This window comes from Pezoporus occidentalis, unplaced genomic scaffold (assembly GCF_034315485.1).
Source record: "Pezoporus occidentalis ecotype Australia unplaced genomic scaffold, CSIRO_AGI_Poc_V1 ctg71, whole genome shotgun sequence".
Classification (NCBI taxonomy): domain Eukaryota; kingdom Metazoa; phylum Chordata; class Aves; order Psittaciformes; family Psittacidae; genus Pezoporus; species Pezoporus occidentalis.
Genome location: NW_026916062.1, coordinates 1,051,202 through 1,078,653, shown reverse-complemented (window position 1 = coordinate 1,078,653; position 27,452 = coordinate 1,051,202). Strand labels below are relative to the sequence as shown.

At 39.8% G+C, this 27,452-nt stretch overlaps 1 protein-coding gene across 10 annotated transcripts in view; it reads left to right on the top strand.

Moving 5' to 3' along the window:
- APBB2 (amyloid beta precursor protein binding family B member 2) overlaps positions 1-27,452 on the top strand; it is a 199,298-nt gene that overhangs the window by 124,556 nt on the left and 47,290 nt on the right. For 2 of the 10 annotated variants that reach the window (XM_062642455.1, XM_062642458.1), the window contains 4 exons: positions 4,530-4,738; positions 9,636-9,698; positions 10,126-10,211; positions 10,323-10,383. In XM_062642455.1, the coding sequence (XP_062498439.1) occupies positions 4,530-4,738; positions 9,636-9,698; positions 10,126-10,211; positions 10,323-10,383 (419 nt within the window). Of the gene's footprint in view, positions 1-4,529; positions 4,739-9,635; positions 9,699-10,125; positions 10,212-10,319; positions 10,384-27,452 lie in introns of all 10 variants that reach the window. The other 8 variants (XM_062642454.1, XM_062642457.1, XM_062642462.1 and 5 more) reach the window with 6 other exon arrangements.

Here is a 27,452-nt window from a genome sequence, read left to right as displayed (position 1 = left end):
GATTATTTTTCTGGATTTGGAAACCTCTGAAAGTGTTCCTGTTTGGACGGTTGTGCTTTCAGCCTGGATACTGAACACTCCTTTTCAGTTAACCGTGGAAATATACTTTTGTGACAGTTGTAGATAATCGAAGCCTGGATCAAATCCTGTGTTTCAGTGGTATCCCTTTTATGTGGAGAATGTTTACAGAGGAAAAGAAAAATTGTCACAAAACAGTCCTATTGATTGAAACAACTAAGCTAGGAGTACCAAAAAAAAAAAGAAAAGAACTTTCTCATCTTTATCTCTGTATGGGTATTTTATTTCTTAACCTATTTAGATAATTTAGATCGTGTGCTTTAAGTATTGTTGAGCCTTGCAGACAAGTGGTCTTACTTGGTCATTCTGCTACCAGGCAGTGAAAAGAGCCTTCATTAGCTGGAAAGACAGACTAACTAATTTACACTGACTCTAGCAGAGCTGCATTTGCTTCAGCCAGAGGCTGTGCGTTTACATCTGCTTCAGCTTCCAAGTAGCTGAAATAAAGCCAGTATGTGGAAATTAATCCCTTAGAAAGCAAAACACGCATGTCCCTTTATTGTTGCCATGATACCTGTAGGATTTCCGTGAATATATTTTCTGTGTTACTGTGAGTCTACCTTGCTGCTCTCTCCCAATTTTCCAAAAAAAGTGCTTTTAACTTGTGAAATGAAGTTAAATTGTCTTGTGATATAGGTGCTATTATGGTGCACCTCCCAGGTACAGAATTTCCAGCACTCTGATGGCTCTATACAGTACTATTGCTGTCTCTGTTTTGAAGTCACGTATGCTGCCAACTTTGAGCCCTTTGGGAATGTGGTTCCTTCTGTTCAAGAGTACTATTCTTGCCTATAATTACGTGTCCTAGCCATGCTGGTTGGTGGGATTTGTCTTCACCCGAAGAATAGCTGTGCATCCAAAATACATGCCTGTTTTTCCAAGTACATATCCCAGTTCTATGCAAAAGTTACTGCATTAGACCTGTTACCTTTGCTTAAGAGTATTTTGTTCAGGAAATAGGTTTGTTTGGCCTTTAGCAAACCAGGTTTGAGGTTCCAGTTCCCTCATGCACAAGGACCTGAGCAGAGGGGCACTTGCTCTTTGGTGTCCATCCCCAGCACCTTGCTTGTCATCACCACCAAATTGTCTTTCATGTGGAACTAGCACCTAATTGCTGCTTTTATTAATTTCTGTTAGAGTGACTAAATGAAAACAGAAAGTTTGTTTATTACAGTATAATTTAAATAATATTTAAATATTTGCTTCCACACAGTTCCATTGCTGGTGCATTTTTCCTTGAGGTGTCAATTATCAGCCTTTGTTTCTATCACATAATGAAATCTTTTTCTTCCAGTCCTGACTAATGTGTAAATACACTAGTCATCTTCTACTACCTTACCTTCAGAAAGAGAAGGAGCTAGATTATGTTCCTTCCAGACAGGCATGTTGAGATTTGTTACTGAAATGAGGTGGTACACTTCCGGCCTAAAACAAGAAGAGATCCTGATTAGTTAGGCACAGGCACATTATCATACTGCCAGATTTTAGTGCTAGACTGATGATAAACAGGCTTATGACAGTAGTGGGTGGAGTATTTATGCTAAGGGTGGCGGAGAAACTAGTTTTCTTGTTAACAGAATTTGGTACATAGGGAATCAAGCATCTTGCCAATATTCTTCCATTCCACCGTTGTTATAACACAAAATCAGCCCTGATGGAACATTTTCCTCAAGTTTAGTTCTTTCTTTTTAAAAAAAAAAAAAAAAAAAAAAAAGAAAGATGAGTAATTATAGTCTCAAAACTTTAACACAACTTGCTGATAAAACATGTTTTGGTGTGCCATTTTATTCCTGCTCTTCCAGGCAGTGGCTCTGGAGCTCCTGCTGTTCTCATTGCATCTGTATTTGTTTCTTGCCTTTGGTCTTCAGTGACAGATTTCGAGCTGCGCCTGCAGAAGAAAACCTGAACTGGTTAAAAGCTGCTCCAGCTTCATGGCATTTAGTCTCTCTAATTATGAAATATCCACAGATTACATCAGCAGAGAATGGCGCAGACATAGTCAGAAACAGCAACTGGAAAGCTGCCCTGCGTTTAGATGCTGATCTGCATTTAGGTTTGCATCTGCTGTGATGCCACCAATACAACCTGTGCTTAGTGAGCATTGACCTTGGCTTACAGGGGATGCTCGGTAGGAGGGAGTAGTTTGTGGAACAAAATGATGGAGAAATAAATGGTATCCCTTTACTGCATATGTTTGCTTTGAAAGAGCCTGCTGAGTGCTGTAGTTTTAATTTCTATTTAACTAAACAAGGGCATCAAGTGATTCATAATGGCAAGAACTTGATTACCGTCCTTTCCCCTGAAACAGCAATAAAGTGATAAAAATACTAGGTTTGCCAGAGAGCTTGGTCACCAATTACATGTGCTCTTCAGTGAATTATTTACAGTGTTTATTATCATCTTTTTTCAATATCCAAACACGTTCCTAGATCAGCCTCTGATAGTAAAATCATTTTGGCAGAGGCTGACATTTGTAGAAGGCAGTTATAAACAGCAGTGTATTACATTTATATAGGTTTTATCCTGCCTTCTTTAGAATACAGAATGTGTTCACAAAGCTCTCCTAGCCAAAATTACCAGTTAAAATGGCTGGGTTTATGGTTTTGTGTAGGTACATCTGTGTTGTGAGCTGTTTCAAGAATGAATTGAAAGGTTTATTTTAAGTAACAGGCTTCATTTTTCCAGTATTTTTGAAGTTTTAACTGTTTTCCTCAGTTATAATGCTACTGGGGTGAAGTCTGTGTTTGTTTTTTTTTCTGTTATAGGTTCCATGGTTCAGCCATTCAGACACAAGCATTTAGTTCTGAGGGAATTGACCAGACAATTTTAGCAAGTGGAATCTCTTCAGACTGCTTTACTCTTTTGTACATTTATTAAATACCTTTCTAAAGCCTTACTGGCTTTTTGTTAGTTTTTTTCTCTTTATTTTAATTTTTAAAAAGAAATTACAAATTCCTTGTTTGGTTGTAAAAGGGAAGGATAAGGCATTGCAGGTGCCTCCCTCCCCTTTGGCTCTCACGTCTGATTATTTCATTTTCTTCATTGTTTTCCTGTTCTTGTAAAAACATATCTCTCACAGCTGTGTTGCTGGGTCCCTGAAGAGATGAACCAGAGGCTGCATGGTGGGGTGCAGCAAGCAGATTTCTCTCTCTCAGTTCTGCAGAGAACAGTGCCAGAGTTTTTCAGGGAGCATCCTTGTGTCCCGTCATGTTGGACCCTGTAAGAAGGGACTGTGGTGCCATCTTTAAGCCAGCGTTAGGTGGAGGGGAAAGATCAGTTTTCCCTGAGGGACTTGTCATAATGGTTTTATGTAATCTTCCATTTTAGTCTTCAAAATCTTCTACCATGTCTTTTATTGTCTTTTTGCCGATTGGCCCATGCTTCTTCCGTAACATCTTTCCCCAATGTGACAAGGTTTTAATCGTGTGTCTTTAGTGAGACAAAACTCCAATTGGAAGCTATCAGTCCTGTCTTTGCAGCCTGTTCATTCACATGAACCTGCCTGCAGAAGACCAGCTGTGAACTTCTAGCTGTGTTGACCTTTAAGCTGGCAGGGCTGTGTTTCTGAAGTGGGGTGGTGACAGCTCAGTTATCTTGGGAAGATTTCCAGGTAGCAGCTTGCTGACGAGGACTTGCTGGCATGTGTGAGGCAGTGTGGGGTGAGAGCTGGCCTGCCTCAATAGTGAGGGCTCTCACTCACCCTTGTGTTTGGACAGGGATGCAAAAGGATCAGCTGCAAGCTGACTGTCTTGTCTCCTGTGATGAAAGCTGACTTTGGACTTCATCTCCTGAGTGTGTGTAGGCTGTGATGCCACCCTGTTCAGTAAGGCCTTTCTGCAGAAAAAGAGAGGTCTGTAGTGCTGTATAAAGATGTATCTCATTTTAAATCAGTTACATCTTAAAGTAGTCTTTCTGTTGATAAGAATTTGACTCTTGTTGTAGAAAGACAAGTTATAATGCAAATCCAAGTTTCTTAAAGAAACCCAATGTGTGCTTTCTCATACAGCTTAGCTGCACTGGCTCTTTTACTTTAGTTCAGTGTTTTTTTCAGAATTTTTCTTGCTCCTGTTGCTTTAAGAATATTATAAAAGAAATGTCTTACAGTACGGCCTTTGGGAAGATCATGGTTTACTGAAATACATGTGGTAGGTAAACTGACCCCTATACAAAAGGCTACATTCTTTTCATGAATCATGCTTTAAATTTCTGTCGTAAGCCATGCTTTCCATATTATCGTAGAATTAATACTTTCAAACCCAGGAGCTTTAGGAGTTTTGAGCCTCAGTAATTCAGTATTTTTTTCTGGTGTTCATTTACACAGGAACTGCACAATAGCAGTACCGGCTGTGCATAACTTCCATGGGTCTGTCCCTGGTGCAAGTAGAATGGTTCGTGTCTTAGTAAAATCAAATCTCTCCCCCCCCCCCCCCTTTATTACCCTCTGTTCCCAGCAGATATCTGGAGTGATCATTCATTTCAGACAGACCCAGATTTACCACCTGGCTGGAAAAAAATCAATGATGTTGCTGGGATCTACTACTGGCACATACCAACGGGGACAACTCAATGGCAGCGTCCCGTGTCCATCCCGACAGATCTCCAGGGTTCACGAAAAGGATCACTTGGTTCCATTACTCCATCGCCTACTCCAGAAACTGAGGTAACTGAGTGTCTTCTTGTGTGCTACATACTGTAAAGAAAATTGAAGTAACTTTCTGAATTTGCAGGTTTAAACTGAGCTCCAGAGTATGGGGCCTGGTAATATCCTGAAGTGTAGCTATTTGTTGATAGTACATCGTAAGTATCAGTTTTGTGTTTGCATTTTCCAATGGCTGTGCCCTCTGAAACATCCTAAACTTTGGATGTTTAGGATGAAATCAGACATATCTCAGATAAATTAGCCAGTGCCTGATGAACGTGAGACTATGGCAGCTCTGTAGCACACACTGAAGTGTTGCTGCATTATATGGATACAGGATAGGTAAAAGTTCTGCACATTCTATCAGTCTTGACTGGGCTCTGCATCATCTTGCTTTTGGTTCCCTTGATAGGAGCATCACAGAAACATGAGTCTTCATTTGAGACTCTAGTTCCTTTACAGGGTAGTTTCTATCAAATAAACATAAAGTATTCTCAAGTGTAAGTCCCTTAATATCCTGCCAATATAAAACATCTGTGTGACTGGATCACTGTGTTGCAGTCAACTTTTTAACAAGAAACAAAGTCATTCTCTCCCACATGTGCCAAAAGAGCACTGCCTTTAAAATAATCCTTTCAGGCACAATGGAGGGGGTTGATTGGTGTCATATAAGCAGAAAAATAAACTATCAGGAGGAAGAGTATGCTTAAAAAAAAAATGCAACCACTTTATTTTACTGTGCTGGGAAGACCTCTGTGGAATGCAATACTAATAGAAAATCAAATTGGTTTGAAATGAATTCTTTTTCGTACTAACTTTTCAGAACAGCGTCTACGGTTTTATGACATCAAGGAAAGGCTTTGTACTAGCTTTGAGGTTTGAAAGAGGCAATCCTTAGGTTTTATTTATTTATTTATTTAAACTGTATAGAGGTGACATTTCTGCTGTTCTTGAGTTTGTTGATACATGCGCCAGAATAACTTAAATGAAAGTTAAGAGAAATTAAGGACGTTTGGGTAATGTTACTATCTCGACCCCGAGACTGTGATCCTTTGTAGGCTTAAACATGTACATTCTTGTTCATTATTTTAGAAAGATTGCTCCCACATGTTCATAAATGCTACTTGTAAGGGTTGCAAGCGTGACCACATTTCAGTTGTGGTTAGCATCGGTCAAGCTCCTGTGGAATGTACTGTGCACAGCAAGCATGCTGGAAAATATCTGTGAAAGGGTTCATGGAGAAAGAACAGCAGTTGTTATGATTCAGGTAGAAAACAAGAAATCAAAGAATGTAAGCTTCCAGTATAATTTCCCACAATGTACACATGAGGGATATAACTTCACCATAAAGCATAAAATACGCTTACATAAAGCATAAAATATGCTTACATAAAACCTATGCTTATAGGGTTTTAATTAGTAAGTTATCTTTCACAGAAAATCAGTATGGTTGCTCATTGCAGAGGGAAAACGCATATATTCATGTCAAATACTTTTTTGCCTCTGTTTAAAATGTCTTTACAATAAAAATTTCAGATCTGGTAATGTGGCAGATATATTCACAATTTTGTTTGCTTTAAATGAAGAATAGTTCGTGATTATAAATAATGATCATTAATTCTCAGCAGCATCATGAGGAAAACAAAATGTGTGATTTTAATACAGCGTAGATGTATTTAATAAGACATTTGAGGAGTCATTCTAAAATGCTGTGTATGTGAGTACTTAGTCTCACCTAGGCTTTTATATGGCAGTTCTAATTCAGCAAGGAATTTGATCCAGCAAAGATTTATGCATATACAATTCTGTGGCAGCATCAAGACTATGTACTGTATTGTAAAAGATGATACAGAAAATAAGCAGATTTCCAAAATATGTATTAGTATGATATTATATGGTTATTTTAATTGTAAGTACAAACAAAGGCATTTGTCCCTTGAAGGTTTCTGCATTCACTGATAAGCATCTTACATACCATTATTGAAACAATACTGATTTTTTGACTCTGTGGTTATTAGAATAGCACTGCAGTACAGTACCAGAAGACTTAGAGTAGTGGAGCTCAAAACGGGAGTGTGAATTTGGCTCAAGACTTTATGCACTGCCAAATAGTGAAACTGCTACAAAGAAGGGGTGCAGCTGGAGTTACAGTGGGAACTGTTAGGAAAGGTCTTGCACTTCTTGAAACCATAGATGTTAAGCTTTGTTAAAAAGGAATTGGAGATAAAATCCTTCAGGTTTTAGCTGGTTTTGAGCAGAATCCCAGAACAGAGCAGTAAGAGGGATATAAGCCATGGTGTGGTCTTAAAATAGGAGCAAGTAATGAAATCACTTGTAATCTAGATTCAACAGCATCAGCTATCATGAGTCTTTGTTTTTTTTCATCTCTTCTTCATTGATACTTGCCAGTACCTGGTCATCTCCATGTCACTTGCAGGTGATACAGATGCAGTCCCTGTTCACTGCACTGCAGCCTCCCCCAAGTGCTCGCCTTCTCCCTCCCTGTGAAGGATTAATCTGGGTGTCTGTGATACGGTCAATCTGACACTTCACAAAAGATGTGGAATCCAGTCTAGAATAGGGACTCCCAAATGCCTTTATCCTGGCACTGTCATTGGCAGCAGCAGTTGTGGTGGACAGCTTCCAGCTCCAAGTCGGACCATGTGTGAGCTGTGTTCCCTCATTGCTGTTTGGAAGCCTGTGCTCTGAGATAATCTGGTTTGGGAGGGCTGGTTTAGCTCATTCCCACATGCTGGAATTTGTACTGCTTTCTTCTGAAAAGGTTGAGGGATATATAGGTCTTAGGCAGATGAAAGAGTATAATCTAGCATTGAAGACTGGCATGGGAACATTTCATATCTGTCCCAGTAGGCTTCCATGAGTCCATAAAAAAAAAAATACTTCCATCTGTATCACATTTGTTTGTGAAGCATCATTTGCTAGTCTTGAGATGAGTTTATTTGGGCTCTTTCAGATTTTGAGTTTGTCAAATAAACATTTAGACATGCCTTCCCCCCACCCTGAGTAATGCCTTTTTACCCTTTGTCTTGTTTCTTCCTTTTTCTTTTCTTTTTCTTTTTTAATTTTTAAATTTGAATTCTTATTTTGTGTCCCTGTCTCTTAAATGATGTGCTATTCAGAAGCTTTGCTTCGTATAGTAGAATGTGGCTCACAGCTTAGGGCAGTCAACAAAGAATGGATCAAGTCAGCCATTCTGATGTTGTAGCTTACTCTGGATGTTTAGCACAAAGAAAAGCTGTTACTGTTGTTGAACAGAAAATAAGGGAAAAATGGGTAGGGAGGAATGATGCTGCAAGGGAATTGTCCTTTCACAAGATAGTAAGTAAATTTCAGTCCAGAGCAATTATGGGTTAATCATTATGCAAAAATCCAGGAGATTTAACCAAAATGCTAATAAATGTTAAATATGAATAATCTGGAACATTCCTGCCTTTTCTCCCCCTTTAAAAGCATGAAAATGTATTTTGGTTTCGCACAGCTGATTAAATTTGACTTTGTTTTCGAGGGCTCTTTTCTTCTGTGTGTTGCCAAATGACTTCCTTTGTGAATCCTCATCCTTTGCAACATTCTTTTCCAAATTTTAGAGGTTTTGCTGCCTGTTTCCTGTGGGGAGAAAAAGCTGTAGGGTTTAGTTTTTAGTGAGAGCTTCTTGGAGATCATGGCAGAATTTGGTGATGGTAGTTGTGTTGTCCTATAGCATGACTCATCCCAGGCCTGGATAACCTCTGGAAGTTCTCCTGTGGGGAACATAACCATTAGCAGCTAATAATTAAAGAGGAGGGGCTTAGTAGGGAAACCTAACAGCTCAATTAATTCAAATGCATTTTAGGGAAGAGTTACTCCAGGGAGTTGTTTCTCACAAATAATTCGTCCAGTGAGATGTACTGAGAACATTTCTGAGGTGGGAGGTCTACCCTACAAATTAGTGCATTGGGCCATATGAATAGGAATCACTTCATCTTGGGGCTGAGCTGGACATCCTGGGAGAGCTCATCTTAAAGGGGCCACTAGGTACAGGGTTACTTGGTTTGGTGAATCTACGAAGAGGTGGCTCTGGGTCTCTCAAGAACCAAATCTCCTGTCCCACCTGGCTCTTGTTCAGGACTCTGGGATTTCTGTCCTCATCACCTGCCTGCTCCTTCCAGGCTTAACAGAGAACCTCAGGTTGCTGTAGTGCTAAATGCACTGCTACTTGTTTGACTGTGCCAGCGAATGCCTCTGAAAATTTTGAGAAACGTGAACGGAAACGAGAGGTGGTTTGTTTGGGTTTTGGTTTGTTCCACTTCTTTAAAAAAGCTGCTAAGACTTTCTTCAGCAAGAAGTCTCTCTGCGCTCTTTATTAATCCTCCTTCCCTTCACTGTCCTTTTCTTGTGCCATGTCTCTAGAAATACTTAATTTTTACCTTGTATATACCTTATCCTTGTATATATATGTAGTTGTGTTTCAGTATTTCCAGTTCCAATAGTGTTGGGGTCTTTTAGCAGAAGCACCAATCAAATAGAAATCCTAATGTTTCCCCTTAATTGCTGTTTATCAAAGGGGCTGTAGCAGCTGTGGCCAACATTCATATTCAGATTCATTTTGCTTGCTTTTAAGATCATAGTTAAAGAGTAGTTTCATTGTCTGTTCCTAATTTATATTAACTTTCCTTGTTTCATTTGTTTTGGTAAGTAACTGTTAGAGGCATGTTTTCCCTCCCCTTCCCTCAAATGCCATGGTATAGCGGAGTAATTAGTTAAAGTTTGAGGTGATCTGTTCCCTAACCCATCCTGTAAATATCAATGCTAACAACAGTGTCTTGTGTTTTTTTCTTTTTTTTCTTTTTTTTTCTTTTTTTTTTCTTTTTTTTTTTTTTTATCAATGTGCTTCTTCCTGTGTGAATAATTATGTGTCTAGAAACAGCCATGGAGTGATTTTGCTGTACTGAATGGGGGAAAGATTAATAGTGACATTTGGAAGGCAAGTATATTGTCAGATTTTAGAACCTTTAATACTGTTACCCTTGTTTTTTGCATGGCAGTGGCTGTTTTTTTTCCCTTTTTATTTTTCCATGAATGTGATTCATAATCTAGGCCAAAGTGAATGGGGGTACTACTAGGGATGTCTAGCTCACAAACATGCTGCCTTTTCTGATCTTTCCACTTGGAATGAATTCAGTCTAAACTAGCAGGGCAACTGCCATGGTGTAACAAATAAGATGCCTGCAGTGAATGAAATGCAGCTTGAGAATATATGCATGCCTCTTTTCAACTTCAGCCAGAAATACTATTGCTTCTTTGCAGGGAGGATTTAATTTCCCTTTGAAATGAGAAATAACATGGTGGTGTACTTAATACTATATTAGTAGTGCTTAAAACTATACTAATAGCTCTGCTTTTACCTCTAGGATCTGCATGCAGCCACTGTGAACCCAGACCCAAGTTTGAAAGAGTTTGAAGGAGCAACATTACGCTATGCCTCTTTGAAGCTCAGGTACAATGACTTCAGAAGTCTGCATGGAAATCTCAGCTCCATTTTGCGCTGTGCTGTGATTTTTATATGACTTTAAGATGACTTCTTTTTTTTCTTCCCTCCTGTTAACAGAAATGGTCCACAATCTGATGATGATGATTCCTGTAGCATCAACAGTGATCCAGAAGCAAAGGTCTGTAAGAAGATCCACAATAAGATAACACTTAAAAATTTGCAATTGTAAACATGACTTGCAAGGTGCAGATGTCTCCTAAGTTTTGAAATGAACAGTACTTCTCCTCTTGGCACAATGTGGATTGACTATGCAGAACTGTTTTCATCAAAGGAATTTGCAGATTTAAAGCTTCATTCAGTTTGGTCAGGAAAGTATTACTTATTTTAAAATACGTAAGCCAGGAAATTGAATGTTGCAGTTTAATATTCTAATGTCCAACTGTAATAACTGACTTCTTGCACACCTGCGTGAGGTTTCTGTCCTGCAAGAGAGAAGGCTCTGTTGTTTGTCAAGGCTGGATAGCTTCCTGAGGCTTTTGGTGTCAGAATTTGCTCTTTATTATTGGGTTTACCTCTTTTTTAAGTACTGTTTTCTGTTAGTGTGCCTGCTTGAGCTCAGAGCTAATACCAAGACTTTTTAGATCAAAGAACTTCATATTTTAGAACACAGAATGCAACCTGGTTTGAGAATAAAATTCATAGAAAAAAATGAGATCATTATGTGAACAAGCACATAATTAAATCAGAGTTTTTACTGTTGTAATCTAAGATTTTTGAGGAGAAAGAAGGAGCAGAAGGTTTTGACTGCTTATATGCATATCTCCAGATTTGTCTTGTTCATAGTTTGCCTTGTGCTTGCATCCATTTTTAAGGGTGCATGTGAATCTCTGTAATTGGAAATCCAAGTAATTTATAGAATTGTTTTGGCTGTGCCACACACCTGCAGTGATTTTCAGGATCAGAAGCTACTTATATGCAGGAAGACAGTATGTAACAGTTAATTATACTAGCATTAATGACATATTTTAGGAGAGAAAACAGACTGATCAGGGTACTTAAACTTCTTTGTCATCTTGATTATTTGGCTTGTGATGTTTAAATCAGATATGTTTTGCTTGGCAAGCTGACAGCTAAAAAGCAAGGGTTTCAGCTGTGCTCATTTACAATGACAAGCACTAAATTCTGGGCACAGTAAATGAAGTCAGAGGACTGATGAGCATTAGGTACCAGTTCACAGAACCAGAAAGCTGTTCCTTTCATGATAAGCCTTATGGTATGGAAAGCATTATAGGGAGGCAGTCTTTTGATAAGTGTGACTCTTTACAAGGTGATTTGCACTGAGTAGAATTAGGAGCCTTTCCTACCTGGGGAACTGTTGGCAGCATTTGTGTGGATGAATAACACGTGTCATCATCTCCCTTCTCTTTGTTGCTTTCTGTTTAAACTTCAAAATTTATGGTACTGATACCCATCTGGTGTCTGTGAAATAGTCAGTGCCAAAAGCTTGTCCTCTTTAGTGTATCACAGCTGGTTTTGTTTCTCTTGTTTAGGCAAAACCATGCTGATGACACATAAACAGGTGTCAAAACTGAGCGCTGAAACATCCACAGAAGTGACTGAGAGGAGCAAGGGAAAAAATAGAGGGGAAACTATACATGTTTGGTCTGGGTTGTTCTTTTTTTGTTGTTTTTAACCACTTGAGTTAAAGCACCTTACCTGCTGTCTGTCAGAGCCTGATGGGGATGTTGTGCAGGGTCAGCCATGACCAAGTGTGTGGACCAGCAGGTGAAGCTCAGCAGCACTGATGTTGCTTTGCAGCAGGAGAGGCTGTGGGCAGAGCTGTTTAGTGCCTCTGCCCCAACCACAGGAAAAGCAGCTGCTGCGTGGCTGTACCTTACAGGGGTGGTAGCAGCAGGGAAATGGCCAAGAAACAGCAGGGAAAATCTTCACTGGTGGAAAATGCTCTGGGATCTTTAATTCTCCCATAGATGGGAAAGGGTTATGGTAGGTGGATTCCTTTCCAGTCCATTTTCACAAAATATTAAGACACAGAAGTCTGATAGGATTTGGAACTGATGACCTGAGACTTGGAAATCAAATTTTTAGCCCCTTAGGCTCTCTTCTGCTGAATGCTGTGCTTTAACTATATTTCATTGAAGCTTGCTTTTGTGTGGCAGCAAGCACAGATACATTTTGTTAAATTTCAGTGTAAGAAAGCTTTTTTTAATTCATTAAACTGGCTATTGGAAGAATTTGTTAAAATGGACCTCATTAGAGATTTTTTAGAGATCTTAAGCCTATTTAAACCTATTCATGATAGTGGCCGGTACATCTGGGAGGAAAAAAAAAATCAATTTCCTCACTGAGTAATGCTCTTTCAGCAAAGGGAACCATGCCACCTTGTGGAAAGCTGAAGTAGTTATCTTTCCCCAGAGTGTCAACTGCAAAGACTGTAGCACTGCACAGATGTCAGTTTTAGGGAAAGTGTGTCAAATAATTAATGGAATTCTTATAAGAAGAGTGTTTTATGCAGCAACACAGTTACACATGCAAAATTGGCAAGAAACAGCAGACATTTCTCTATACATCATGTAATTTAAGATGCAGCTTTATATCCTTGGCATCTTCATGTAGGTTTTCTGCACAAGGCCGTAAAAGAGAAGGGGAAGGGAAAGAAAGGGGAGAGCGATTACAGCCAGCTTCTTGGTTTCAGTAATTTATTTTGGTATGAATTACTTGAAGAGATGGCTCATTGTACTTGACAAGGACCCTAATTCTGCATGTGAAGCATGCACAACTGGAAACAAGTTTTGAATTGGTACTTCCCAGGAGACAGATTATAACCTTCCTGGTTAATTTATAGAGCAAACTGCACCTTCCTAATTGAGTTTCAAGGGAGATAAAGATATTTTACCAGTCCTGGTCTCTAAATTCCTCTGGGCTCTCTCTTTTTACATTGTCATAAAATATGATGGCTGAGTGCAAAAGTATAGAAAGATGCTGAATTTTTTCTCATGGTTATGTAAAGAAACTGAGCCTCCTGGGAAATCTGTCTCTAAAAATGGGGTGAAAAATTGAAAGCTTGTGTGACTGAATTTCTCCAAAATAATTTCAGAATTGGCTTGTTTGGCCTGACATTTGGGCTTGCCTTTGTTCTGTCCTTCTAAACATGGCTTTCTACAAAGGCATATTGTAGTCTTTCAGCATAAAGCACAGAGTTTTGAATTCTCTGCCTAAATGAGTCTGTTCAGCAGACCTTCACTTTCTAGCCTTACCATTTTATAGTAGTTTCAGCTATATATCAACATCTAAGAATAGGAAGAATGTGTTTCTACCAGCAGAAGTACTAGGCAGTTGCTCTAAAACTCTGTTTTCTGCTTTAGAAACCAGTAAATGCTCAGGATCTAATAGAATCATAGAATCGTTAGGGTTGGAAAGGACCTTAAGATCATCTAGTTCCAACCCCCCTGCCATGGGCAGGGACACCTCACACTAAACCACATCACCCAAGGCTTCGTCCAGCCTGGCCTTGAGCACTGCCAGAGATGGAGCATTCACAACCTCCCTGGGCAACCCCTTCCAGTGCCTCACCACCCTAACCTCAAAGGAAGAGGAGGTGACTTCCCAAAAGGGGTGGAGGTAGGAGATGCTGATACCAGGTATTTGAATTTGATTACTTACCTGTAAGTGAATGAAAACACAGTTGAGACACAGAGAGTGATTTGATGAAGAACTCCTACAGATTACCTGGGCTTTAGGGATTAACCAGTTGGTCTTTTTGGAGTAATGTGAGGGATGCTTCTGACAAACTGACTTGTCAGACCATGTGGGGCTCTCGTGAAAGTGGCCTGTAAATAGCACTGTCAAAATAATTTTACTGTTTGTCCCCCAAAGAGTTAGTTTCCATCTCTCTACTGCTTTTCTTGCTATGGAGGCAGGTATGTGTGTTTTGGAGACATCCTACGTTTGCTTGTTTCTGGTCTTCTCCAGAAGCAAATGTCCTGGCTAGACACTGGGCCATTTGTAAATAATTAGCATGTCTCATTGGTGTTAGAATGAATTAAATTTCTGATGCAAGTGAAGACTTAACCAGAGAGGAGGAGTTTTTGCCATTGATGTTAGTTCCAAGAAAGGATGATCTTTGCAAACAGGGAGTATTTCAGCATTTTCCAGCAGTTTCACTGCCCACCTCATTCTGCATATAATCTTCTCATGAGCACATGAAACACTACAAAAAGCCACAGTTCAATTAATTTCAATGAATGGACTTGAATCAGTTAATTAAATCTGAGGAGTTTATTCCATTTTAAGTCTCCTTATGGAGACAGATTAAATTGGAAAGGAAAATTCGGCTTCTTTAACAGTTTCTCATCCAAAAGGGTACTTCTGCTTTTTGGGTTTGATTTTTTATTGGCCTGGACTAGTCTTACTAGTCAAGTAACTGGTCAGCTGGTTCAAGTGTTACCTTCCTTTGATGGTAAAAACCTCTTAACCTAAAATTTTGAGGCAGGGTTTTTTTGATGTTTAGCCATCTTATAGTGCATTTATAGCAGGTGATTATGTCTCTCCTTCAGCTTAGTTTTATTAAAGTAAACAAGCCACGTGGTTTTAATTATTCATAATGAGGCTAGAAGGGTTCTTGCCATCTCCTTACAAGTCCTTGTTTCCCTGACTGTTTTAGAAGCTGTTTGCTGTCTTCACTTCTTAACCATGGCAATCAGATTTGTTAGTTTGGTTGGAGTTTTTCCAGGGTTTCGTAGGGTAGCTTTGAAACATCCATATCTCTGAAATTTCTTGACACAGAATTTAACTTACTTTTTCAACTCCTAAGTAGGTAATTAGTTCAGTTGCAACTTAAGCCATAATTACAGCCAGTGTTTAGAAGTTCCACAAGAAGGAAAGTTCTGGGCTTCATCTTGAAGATTTGAATAGCGCCGTGGTCAGGAGGGGGGAGTTGGTTGGTTTGGGCTTTGTTTTGGGTTTTTTTTCAAAGTATCTTATTGCCAGTAGCTGAAAGCTTCTTGTGAACAGCAGAATTTTTGTATTTGGGGGATTAGCCTGAGCAGTGTGTGCATAGTTTTTTTGCCACTAAGCTACTGCCGATAGGAAATTAAGTGCATCTTTGGAGATACTGATTTTTGCATTGGTGAGACCGTGTGGAAGTGGCTTCACAAAATGCAGTAAAGCAGATTATACTCAGTGCTCACAGATCATCCTTAAATTATGTTCTTAAGTATTTGAAATCAAAAGAACTATAGAGTAAGAGTTCAGTAGTTTTTAAAAAATAGTTGCCTTTTCCTCTTGGCTTATCTTAGGCTTTCAGAGAGAAGAATAACAGCCTGGGAATAAAATCCTTTTTTTTTTTTTTTTAAACAAACAAACAAATCCCCAACATAATCCTAAAATAAACACTGTAGTGCAATTTGAGGTTGGGGTACTTTTCCTTGTTGCTTTCAAAACCAAAAAGGTGCCCTTAGTTTCTTCCCACTGTCACCACCCCAGTGGCTTTCAAAATGATGAGTTAAAATACAGATCTTCTGTTTGTAACGTCAGTGAGTAACTGGAAAGAGGTCAGTCTTGACAATTCCTATAGCATAGCAAAAGTTTATCTATCTTTCCATCCTTGCAGCTTCTGGGTAGCAATGGTGAGTGATGGTGACAGCAGTTTCTAAACTGGTTACTCGTTTCTGATTTTGGCTGTTTCCTATAAGCTATGTTAAGGTATCACCCCAGCTATGAAGATGCTGCAGGCAAATGATGCAAGTGCTTGAAAGCATTCTGCTTCAAAAGCAGTTTTAGAAATAGCAGACTAAAATACATCTCAACATTTTATTTCTTTTTTTTTCCCAAAAAGAAAATTGTCTTTAATTTTGTACATTAGAACTTTTGGAGAGTATGTTTGCTTCTCCATTATCTCTGATTGACATTTACTACTGTTGACACCTGTTGTGTCATTAGGTGATGTTATAAGTGATAATGTCATAAAGTGAGGTACATAATACAGATTTACATCTAGAGGATGTTTGCTTCCACCTTGTCCCTAAGTGTAGTCTTGTTTAATCAAATATGGAAATTAGTCCAGAGCAGAAAAAGATGTAACATTTTCCCAAATCTAAGCTACAAATCTGAGTTATAATATGCTTAATTCATAGAATTGTAGAACAGTTTGGGTTGGAAGGGATATTAAAGGTCATCTAGTGCTAGCCCCCCTGCCATGGGTAGGGACACTTCCTAGACCAGGTTGCTCAAAGCTCAGTTAAGTGGCCTTGAACACTTCCAGGGGTGGGGTATCCACAACTTTTCTAGGTAACCTGTTTCAGTGTCTCACCACCCTCACAGTGAAGAATTTCTTCCTAATATCCAATCTAAATCTGCCCTCTTTCAGTTTAAAGCCATTACCCTTTGTCCTATCCCTATATTACCTTGGAAAAAGTCCCTCTTCATGTTTCTTATAGGCCCTCTTTAGGTACTGGAAGACTATAAGGTGTCTCTGGAGCCTTCTCCTTATTACAACAATTGTTACAATATATGTATGATATAAACATCTGTTTCTTGAGCCCTTCAAGATTTATAATTAGATCCTGCAAAATGTTACATGTTTTTCAATCCTAGAAATCCCACATATCCTTGCGATCTAATTAGATGTAAAGCTATCATACATGATCAGGACATGGGTGATTGAACAGCAGGAGGAATAGAGACAGAGATTTCACTTGTAGCCTTCCTTAGAAAAATATATCACAAAGCCATTCCTCATGTGAAAGAGAATGGAAACTGCTTTAAAAGTTACCATTATTTTCCAGGTTTGTAATGCAAGAGTTATGTATTGAATTTCAGTATTTGCTTTATTAAGATGTAGTGTACCAAAGGGTTGTGTTGGGTGCTAGATTTGTACAGGATTGGGAAAAGAGAAGGTAAAATATAGGATCATGTTTGTTTCAAATCAAAGTATCTTTTTGGCCCATAAAGTTTCAGTATGGATGGTGACTTTGTCTGCCATAGGTCTGTTGACCAGGAATTATTGTTAGAGTAGTAAGAACATAAATAGCAGTTGCATAACAGGAGGATAAACGATGCAGATGGGAGTTGTGTGGGTTGCACTTTTCTCTTGAAGCAGTAACTGCTTTGTGAGTGCCATGAGCAGCTTGTTGCATGGGCAGTTTAGGTGCATGCTGGTGACCTCTCCTCACAGGCAGGTAGCTTCCTCCCGTGACTGCCAGCTGGGAGAGGTGGTGCTGGAGCCAGCATGAAATCACAACCATGGTGCACCCAGTGTGCTGATGTTGCCTCTGAGTAACAAGAAGTCATTTCCAGAGTTGAAACAGTGATGTTAATGTTGTAGTTACTCTCTCAGAAGTGTGGGCCATGTTTGAGAAAACATGAATGTACTTGCCTCTTTTTTTTTAAATTTTTTTTTTTTTTTAATGATGCTGTTTCTTCCAGTGGTGGCTGTTTCAAGAAGAGTATTCTGTTGCTTGACTAGGTCAAAATGCCACTGTCATCATCAGCACTGTTTCTCATGGATATGCATGGTGCATTTTTTTCTTGGTTGGGGTCTGTGTATGGCATCTTGCTGTACGCAACCATTTAACAAGCCATGGTTGTTGATCAGAACGTAGAATCATAGAATGGTTTGGATTGGAAGGGACCTTAAAGATCATCTAGTTCTAAGCCCCCTGCCATGGACAGGGACACCTTCCACTAGACTAGGTTGCTCAAAGCCCCATCCAACCTGGCCTTATGTTAAATGTGGAAGAGTGGTGTTTTCCTGGTGTTTCTTAATGGCACAGGTCTACTTTTAAAGCTGTTCTGTCAGCCAGTCCACATTAATTGGCAGTAGCTGGGACTGGCATCCAGGCATCTTGCTATTCCTTATGTCTGTATAATGAAAACCAGAAGAACCTAGCTGCTGCTCTAAGAGAGATTTTATTTTTTTTCCTTGGAAGACTCTGTGCTTCCTGGCATTTTAATTTTTCTTATTTTTAGTTGTATTTCATCACAATTCATTCTTTGTTTTGTGGTGCACCACACTGGGCAAGGAGTGCTTTGTGTATGACGGATGGAGTCCTCAGGAGTGGACAGAAACCAGGGGAAGAAGCAGTCTTCATTGTACTTATGTCCCACAGGCAGAAAGCTCCTGTTGCCATTCTGCAGACCAATAGATCCAGTGCTCAGGCAGCTCCTAGTTTAGCTCACCCTCTGCTGATATTGCTGGCAGGCTTTCCCATCAGCTCGCTGGCATCTTTGCTAATATACTGCAGAGGTAATCACAGCTTGCAGCCTTTCATACTCACCACTGGAGACCAACCATTTCAACTCTAACATCTAGCATCTGTCAGCTCCAGCTTTAGAATGGCCCACTGGTTGTGTGCTGTCTTTCGAATGTCTGTTCATCATCTTGGTGCTACAAAATGAACTGATCAGATGATATTTTTGTATTTCTCTTCAATTATTTGCATTACCTTGTCAGTTTAGGGTAGCTGAGGGGAATAACCTGTTCTAGTCTGCAGTGTCACAAAGCTTGCCACTTCATTGCGTAGATTTTTAATGAGAAAAACTGAGTGTGTTTATATATGTGCACGTATATATGTAAAAATGTGTTACATTATGTATCGTATATACACAGTCTGAAAACAGCATAGTACAAGCTTACTGTATTATTTGTCTGTTATAGACTTGCTGAAAGATATATTTATGGAGGAAGTTAATTTAAAAATTAATTAAAATGGAACATTGTGTGAATAACAGAGCAATATTTAGGTAGCTTTAGCCAGCATGTATTTTGGTATATATATTTATTTTGGTATTAGTTCTGCCTTTAAATTTCACTATGAAAAAGCAAAAGTTTTCCTTTTCAAAATTTCCTGCATTTCATCAAAGAGAAGAGGGAGTGGGAGGCAATACTTATCTCTAAAGAGATTTAAATACAGGAGATACGCAGTACATCACGCTGTGTTGCCTCTATGTGGGTATGCATTATTCCATATGGTTGAAGGTGATTGCTCTGTGGTGCTGGAAGGAGGCAGTGTGACATTAAGGCAGTGTGAATCCTCAGATGTGGTCTACTGGGGCTCAAGATTTCTAGACTAAGGGTGCATATTTATTTGAGTCTTTTTCAAAGAGTGGGAATTGATCAACTTCATTGACTTTGGATCCTGTTGTAAACATAACTTCTGCAGAAACCAAATTACTCTTAACAATGTTGCTTCTGAAGAGACATGAAATCCTGAATCCAGTGGAGCCAGAAGGTTTTTCTCCATTGATTCAGCAAGGTCAAGAGTTCACCTAAAGGCTTTTTTGTTGTGGTTTGGTTTGCTTTGTTTTGTGGGTTTTTTTTTTGGAGGTTTTTTTAAGTTGGATGTCAAGCATATCACCTTTGAAATTATCACCACAGTATGACATAAAGTGCTGCTGGCTGCCTTAGAACCACTTACATCTATCACCCTGCAGAAAAGCCCACATCAGTAAAATACCACTTTAAGGTTGAAGTTAAAAAGTGCAGAGCATTATTTTTTAAGAAATGAATGCACACATTCTTTCATGCCCTGTAAACTCCTGCATGGCTTGTCTTTACTGACAAAGCATGTGTGTTGGGGTTGTTTTCATGTGTTGCAGAATAATGAAACCTGTGTGAATTATCCTAACAGTTCAGTTATTCTGCAGGATAGATCCTAATTTGAGCATCATTGCAGCTATCATCCTTTATTAGTTTCCAGTGAAAAATATTACTGCCTTTTCTTCACTGAAGAAGTAGGTTTTTATTTTACTGTATTAAAATGAAATCTAAAACACCCTTAGCTCAATCCAAAGTGCATAAACCCATCCCTTTAGAATGTAAAGTCAAGGTATCTGCAAACCATCTGAAAGCCATTTCTTTACTGAAAAGACTGGAGAAAAAAATAAAGCAATTTAAATTTCTTCAGACTTACATATAGCAAAAGAGTAATTGTAGAGAAATAATAGTGTCCCTTCCATTTTTTGCTCAACTGACTAGATCTTTTACTTGATTGAGAAATACAGTAATAAGAAATTGAGATTCAAAAAATCTTCAACCAGCACAATAGTCCTGCAGCATTTTCTTGCCTTGAGAGAGCAGATTTGACCTCTGGCTGTGAGCCAGCAGGAACCACCGAGGCAGAAGAATTAAACTCAAAACAAGAGAGGGACTTTTGTCATTCTATGCATTGGAGTCTGTGAGTCTGAAAAATGAGACTCTAGTGTCTTGGAGAAAGAGTAAGGGACTGTGAGAGCACACAAAGTTCAATATTGACCTCTAGAGAAGTAATTTGTTCTAAAGGTTATTCACAGTATTTGTAAAGCCTTTGCATTTTATTAATTTATAATCATCTGATTGAAATAGCAGTTACAGGGGATTTCTGCATTTTGTTGTGACCTGAGTATCTGTGTGCTTATTTTTGTTCTGCATGCACATTTTCAGCGATTCAAATAACACAGCATGAACTGCAACAGAAAGCTGGAAATGTTGAAAAATCTCATTAGCGTGTTTTTGATTCTCCATTTTTAAGTTTTTGTAATTAAAATTTTCTATGTGACAACTGTCAGTATTTGAGAAAATGGACGCGTTGCTGTCTATTCATGTCAATTAAATGGAAGTGTTTGCTTGTTCATTGATTGCGTAAGATCTTTTATTCTTTTGTTACTCAGTTTAGCTTTGATCATCTCCAGTATTTTCATCTGGAATCAGTGCAAGCTTTCTTGATGTAGAGCAGGCAAATATACTGGAACATACTTCTTTCTCAGAATAGAGTGGCTCTATTTTATGATACTTGATCTTCTAAAGCACAAAATATGATACATTATTTTATTTTAAAACTGTTAAAGTAATGCAATTTCCAACATTGTGTTGGCTGCATGAGAAATCTTTAACTGTGTGACCTACATGCTGTGTCTCAGGCACAGGCCTGCTCAGTGGTCTGTAACAAAAGGTCTTACTAAATACTGTAATGATTTACGTATGTCTGCAGGCAGATATAACCTTGAAAAAAACAGAAAGGGAAACTACTCAGAACCATGTCCTGTAGGTTCAGAAATAGAGAAGAATTTAGTAGCAGGAATTTAAATTGCCAAGGCAAACATATTCTAATATAGATGTTCATAGTGGCTACCAAAAGCTGTGTGATCTGAAAAACAATCAGCCCATGGTTTTGTAATGTACATTAGGTGGTTGGTCTCAGACTAATTTTCTCGTACATTTTCTCCCTGTAATGGGATCTTTTCCACCCATGCCCTTATGATCCATCCAGTTTCCAATGCTACCCTACCATCAGTCATACATAATTCATCTCTTGGCCTCTGTCTAGTAGGGTATTAGATTTTCTTTGGTTCCTTTGATTTTATTGTTGTTAATGTTACACGCTTAGCACTACATGAGCAACAGTCAGTGTGTGGCATTTGCTGACATGCAGAGAGCAGAGATTTGTCACGGTTCTGTGTTCCTGCCAAAGCTCCTTCAGGAGTTCCTCTTGGAAAATCTGGTACAAAGCAGAACCCTACTCTGAGGTAGAAGTTTTGCTGTGCCAAAGAGCAGAAGCGTGGTCCACAGTTCACTCATTCCTTCAGACCTACAGCTCCCCAGCTTTAGGCGATGCTTTAGGTCAGAACTGCACTGTGGGTGAGGTTTACAGCTTTTTAGAGTTTGGATTACCATTTATGAGTTTGGTTCTTTGGCTACAGATCATTAACCCTTCAATATTAATTGAATTTGCAGTCATGTGAATATCTGTTCTCCAGAACTGTAAAGCTGAGCAGTGGTACCTGTATTTTCATTTCTGTTCACCTGCCTTTTCATGGGGCAGTGTGTGATAAGGTGGCCTTTTTTCCTCTGTGTGTTTTCTTTACGCAATGTCCTGTGTATCCTGGCAGGAAATGCATTGTCTCCAATCAAGATGAATGTACAAGACTATTAATGTACCATGGTTTAAGTGATGTTTTTTCATTCACTTTTCTCTGACACATGGTGTTTGTGGTAGTATCTTTTATCATCCCAGTCCCAAATAGCAGTGATCCAAATACAGTACACAATTCTTGTATCTCTTTTATCCTACTGTATTTATCAGCTTGCTTTGGTTTTCTTCAAACCTGTTTTTCTTTGCCAGGTCTTGGAAGGGGTCTGGGGACAGACAGTTTCCCTTATCTTTATTAGATATTGTTATTTAAATCATCCTATGTAGAGTTTTGATTTTAAGATAAAGCAGGTGGTCTGACCAGGCACAAGAAACTGTAGGATTTAATTTTGTAAGTTAATACTAATAACATATAACACGATATAAGAGTTATTTGGTTATTCTCTGAAAGACAAATGAAATTAGGTAGACTACTGTAAGCCAAAAGCTGGCATCTGGATTACTTTGACATTATGATGGGCCAGTAATTATGATTTCCCAGTAATTATCTGTGAGCCTCAAGCAGAGGTATGTAACCAACTGGCATTACCAGGATTGCCTGTTTTACTGGGCTCATAGACAAGGAGAGCTGCAGCCTTATTTTCAGTTTGGCTTGTTGTCCTGGGTTCAGTAGTGGCAGTCATTTTTATCCTTCCTAGTGGCTGGTGCAGTGCTTTGGTTTTGATTTTCAGCCTGGGAACAGTGCTGATAACACTGATGTTTTTCGGTGTTGCTCAGTAACGTTTACTCTGACCAAGGACTTTCTGAGTCTCGCGCTCTGGCAGGAAGAAGTGAAAGCCGAAAGGAAGCAGAGACAGGACAGCTGACCCAAACTAGCCAAAGGAGTATTCCATACCACAGCATGTCATGCCCAGGATGTAAAACTGGGGGCAGTTACCTGGAAGGGCTAGGTCGCTGCTCGGGTCGGGCTGGGTATCGGTTGGTGGGTGGTGAGCAGTTGTATTCTCTTCCCTTGTTATTTCCCTCACCATTATTATTATTGGTGGTAGCAGCAGTGATTTGTGTTATACCTTAGTTACTGGGCTGTTCTTATCTCAACCCATGGTAGTTACATTCTTCCAGTTGTCCTCCCCATCCCTCCAGGAGCTGGCGGGGTATGGGAGGGGGTGAGACAGAGACTGAATGGTTCTGATTTACAGCTGGGCTTAAAGCATGACAGTTCTTTTTCGTATATAGCTTGGGGCACGAAGGGTTGAGATAACGACAGATTAGACAGAGCATGTCTAATCATATTTGTGATACGCATTTATTGTTTTGGATTAATAATCACTCATCACAACGCTGATTTATTGGCTCTCAAAGTTGTTGCTCTTGATCTCACAGTTTCAGCATGTCATCCCTTACTTACAGCCAGTATTTGTTGTGTTAGCGTTTATCGGCTGGGGGCCTTGGGCTGAGGTTCTTGTTTCATTGTACTTTATGGTAATGACTTGTAACACAATAGAATCATTGATCATGAAACTGATCTGGCTTGAATTCCCAGCGTGGTCACCACCTCTATACTTTGGGAGGTATATAGTAGAAGTGTATAGCAATTACGCATCTTTTTCCCCTCCTTGGGTGGTCAGCCTATGAGGGAGACATTCCCACACACCCCTGCAACAAGTACAGCAGCTACTCAACCTCCAACCATAGCAGACAGCGCAGCTACTCCAGCTCCAAGCACAGCAGCTACACCAGCCACAGTGACAACTACAGCAGCATCATTTGAGAGTTCTGCAAGTTTTGGATGGCCTTTGGGTACCCTTGAGACCTGCCTGCTGATTGTAATGGGGATCACCACGTTGGCACACATACAGAGTGTGTTTTACCCACAACTGTTTTGTCTGATCTCGAAAGTTAAGCGGAGTCACATTTGGGCCTTGTCTAGGTTAGATGACGATACAGGAGGAGCAAGAGATTTTCCCCAAGGCTGGACAGTCATGAGTGGCAGGGTGTGTGGGACAGCATGGGCAAGTATCTAGGCCAGTGGGCCCCTCCCGTGCTTTGGAAGCATTGGAGATGGAAGGCAGCTGTATGGAGTCCCCAACGACAAGCTGCAGAAACTGCTGAAAGAGAGGGTGAATTATTTTGAGCCTGATGGTCCCATGACACTTCAGGCCATCAGGGCAGAGATGCGGCATATAGATGGACTTATGATCAAGGGGTGGACTTAGCAATGGACACTGTTGCTGAGTTTATTCATGTGTGTGAACACTGCACAGAGCCTCTCCTGTGCTGAAAGACTGTTACAAGAGATGGAGCCCGACACCATGGACCGGATGGACTCGGCAGCTTTATAGGGATTGGTCCATGCACTAAGGAATGATCTCGATCTCCATCTCTCTCTCTCTCTCTGTGGATGTATATATATGTATATATATGAGATAAGAGTGATGGTACATTGAAAATGTGGGATCTGAGCATGATGTAAATGGCATGGAATAAGGGGTGGATACTGCCCTGGGTTCAGCAGTAGCAGTCATTTTTCTCCTTCCTAGTGGCTGCTGCAGTGCTGTGTTTTGACTTTCAGCCTGGGAGCAGCGCTGATAACACCAATGTTTTTAGTTGTTGCTCAGTAATGTTTACTCTGACCGAGGACTCATACTCTGCCAGGGAGGGGGGGGAAGCAGAGACAGGACACCTGAGCCAAACTAGCCAAAGAGGTATTCCATACCACAGCACGTCATGCCCAGTATATAAACTGGGGGCAGTTACCTGGAAGGGTTAGATCGCTGCTCGGGTCAGGCTGGGTATCGGTCAGCACATGGTGAGCGGCTGTATTCTCTTCCCTTGTTATTTCCCTCACCATTATTATTATTGGTGGTAGCAGTAGTGGTTTGTGTTATACCTTAGTTACTGGACTGTTCTTATCTCAACCCATGGGCGTTACATTCTTTCGATTCTCCTCCTCATACCTCTGGGAGCGAGGCAGGGGGATTGAGACAGAGACTGCATGATTCTGATTTACGGCTGGGCTTAAACCACAACACTTGTTTTGACTAGATTTTAGTTCCAGCAGAAAAGAAGATTCAATGAGCAAAGTTCTTTCAGGTCAAAGGAAGCACTTTGTCTCTTAGCTAATAACTATCAGTGCTGGGAGCCAGAGAACAATGATGATTAGCGGGTGAGAGAATTAAGCAGTTCTGCTGTTGTGGCTAACTCGGCTAGCCCTGTTTTAGAATTGGGTCATACCTGATGAAAGATAAAAGGTGGTTTGTTTCTGCTGGGTTTTGTGCTCTTTTGTTATAAAGAGAACCTCTGAGTCAAATAAGGTGGGAAAAACCTGCCAACAATAAAAGGTGAAGTGGATCTCATGTAATACAGTTGCTGGCAATATACAGAGGGCTGCAGAGCTCTGTGCACGCACTTCCACTGTTCTTCCACCCCATAGCTGTGTGTATAAATACTTCTGTTACACTCATATTGAATGCGTGGTATGTATTGCATGTTACTCTGAGTCATATTTTCTGGAGCTGAAATCTGCATGAAGAACTTCATCACTTGTTAATCATGCCATCACATGTATTCAGTTGACCAAGAAGTAGAAGGTTTTTGGTCTTTGCATATATTTTGAGTGACAAAATGTGTCTTGTATGTGTATACTCAGGTACATGTGTTGTCTCATGAGTGGGCTGTTGGGTCTGTCTGGCTTTTATTGAAGAGGTTTTATGTTTTCAGTGGGTCTTTGGGAAATCTCTGTGTTTTGATGAAGCTGTTCAGAAGCACTTTATTTGGCTTACAGTATGGGCTTGTAAAACACACAAGCAAAAGTTTGTTGGGTACCAGAAGCCAGCAGGGTTTCTCGTATCTATCTGGCTTGGAAGCACCAAGAGGGAGTGGAATCAGGGAAGGAAACCAAGCCCCTTCACAAGAGGGGAATATTAGGATGTACAAAAGCATCCCATTCGGCTCACTCCACTATCATGACAGTGGGCTGGGAAGGGAAAGAAATACAGTGGATGCCACAATTGGGTAATTTTAAACGTAGAAAAAAATGGCCAGGAAAAAATACCAAAATAGTTCATCATATTTACTAATAAGAGATTTGCCGCTTGTCAACTCAAACTGATTGTCTTTCATGAGGTTTTTGCCTTCTTAAGATACACTCTGTTCATTGCATCTTTGTGTTCAGAAAGCAGCTAACACATTACAGACATGGTTGAGATATGAAGAATCATGAGGAAACAGTACACTTTATATATTTGGTTCTTCACCTCTTTTAAGATGATGTAGAAAATGTTTCTCTCTGCTAGTATGCTGTTATTCAGTTTAATGTTAAAATACTTGTAAAAAATTTCTTTCTTCTGGCACAGGTAAAAATCTGTGTTTTAAAAGCTTGCAAAGATAAATATTTAATACCCTAATGGGCATCACAGCACTTTCAACAAGACTCATGAGCATTTAATGTGCCAGAAGCAATTCTGCCATCTTGAGATTAAATGACCTTAATAATTGCTAAAAAAAAATATTTTAGTACCTCTTGTAGCCCTGAAGTGAAGAGCACCCCTGAGTGCTGACCTCTCCTTTGTTTGCTCTTTCACCTTCTCCTTCATCTCCCTTTAAAATCTGAAAGTCAGCACTTCCGTGGGTTTCCAGAAGAGCTGGGTCAGGAAGCAGCAACGTAGGAGAATTTGAATATTGGTTTCCTCCTTTGCAAAGCAAAGGAAAAAAATTAGTAATACATCCACAAAAAGAAAAAAAAAAAGAAGGAGGGAGAGACACATTAATCTTTTTACACACTGATGAATTTTATTCCTCCCTTAGTTTGCCAAAGTTGGCATGTTATGCATATTTAAAATACCTTGGTGTTTTGGGTCTTGTTTTGAGGACAGTGTTTCCCAAATGGCACTCCAGTGGTGGTGTGTGAGCTTGATCTACTCACTGACTTCACAGCAGTTTTTAGAAGGCAGCAAACGAATATTCAGTGTCAGCTTTTGAGCTTGGAAGCTGATATATTTACTGCATCTCAAGAAGAATGATTAATTGGTAACTCCAGCATGGACCTGCTGTTGCTGCTCCTGGACTGGGTGCCTATGTGATAGGGTCCTGCTGAAGGCAGTGGGTTTCCCAGCAGCCACCAGTTTCAGCATAACTTCAGGCAGTTCCCAGGATCATTGCCTGCTTTCCCAAGCACCATTAGGATGCTCTTGACAGCAAAGAAAGCACTGTGTCACAAGGCGACAGTGCCGAACAATGAGTGTTGGTCTTTGCAGGGTTAAAGTTGTGACAAATACATAACAGGGAACTGGATTAACTGAAACAATTGCAAGTCAGTTTGCCAGAAGAGCATAGCATTCCAGGGCAGCATAACATTTTAGAAACATATGAATAACACTGAAGC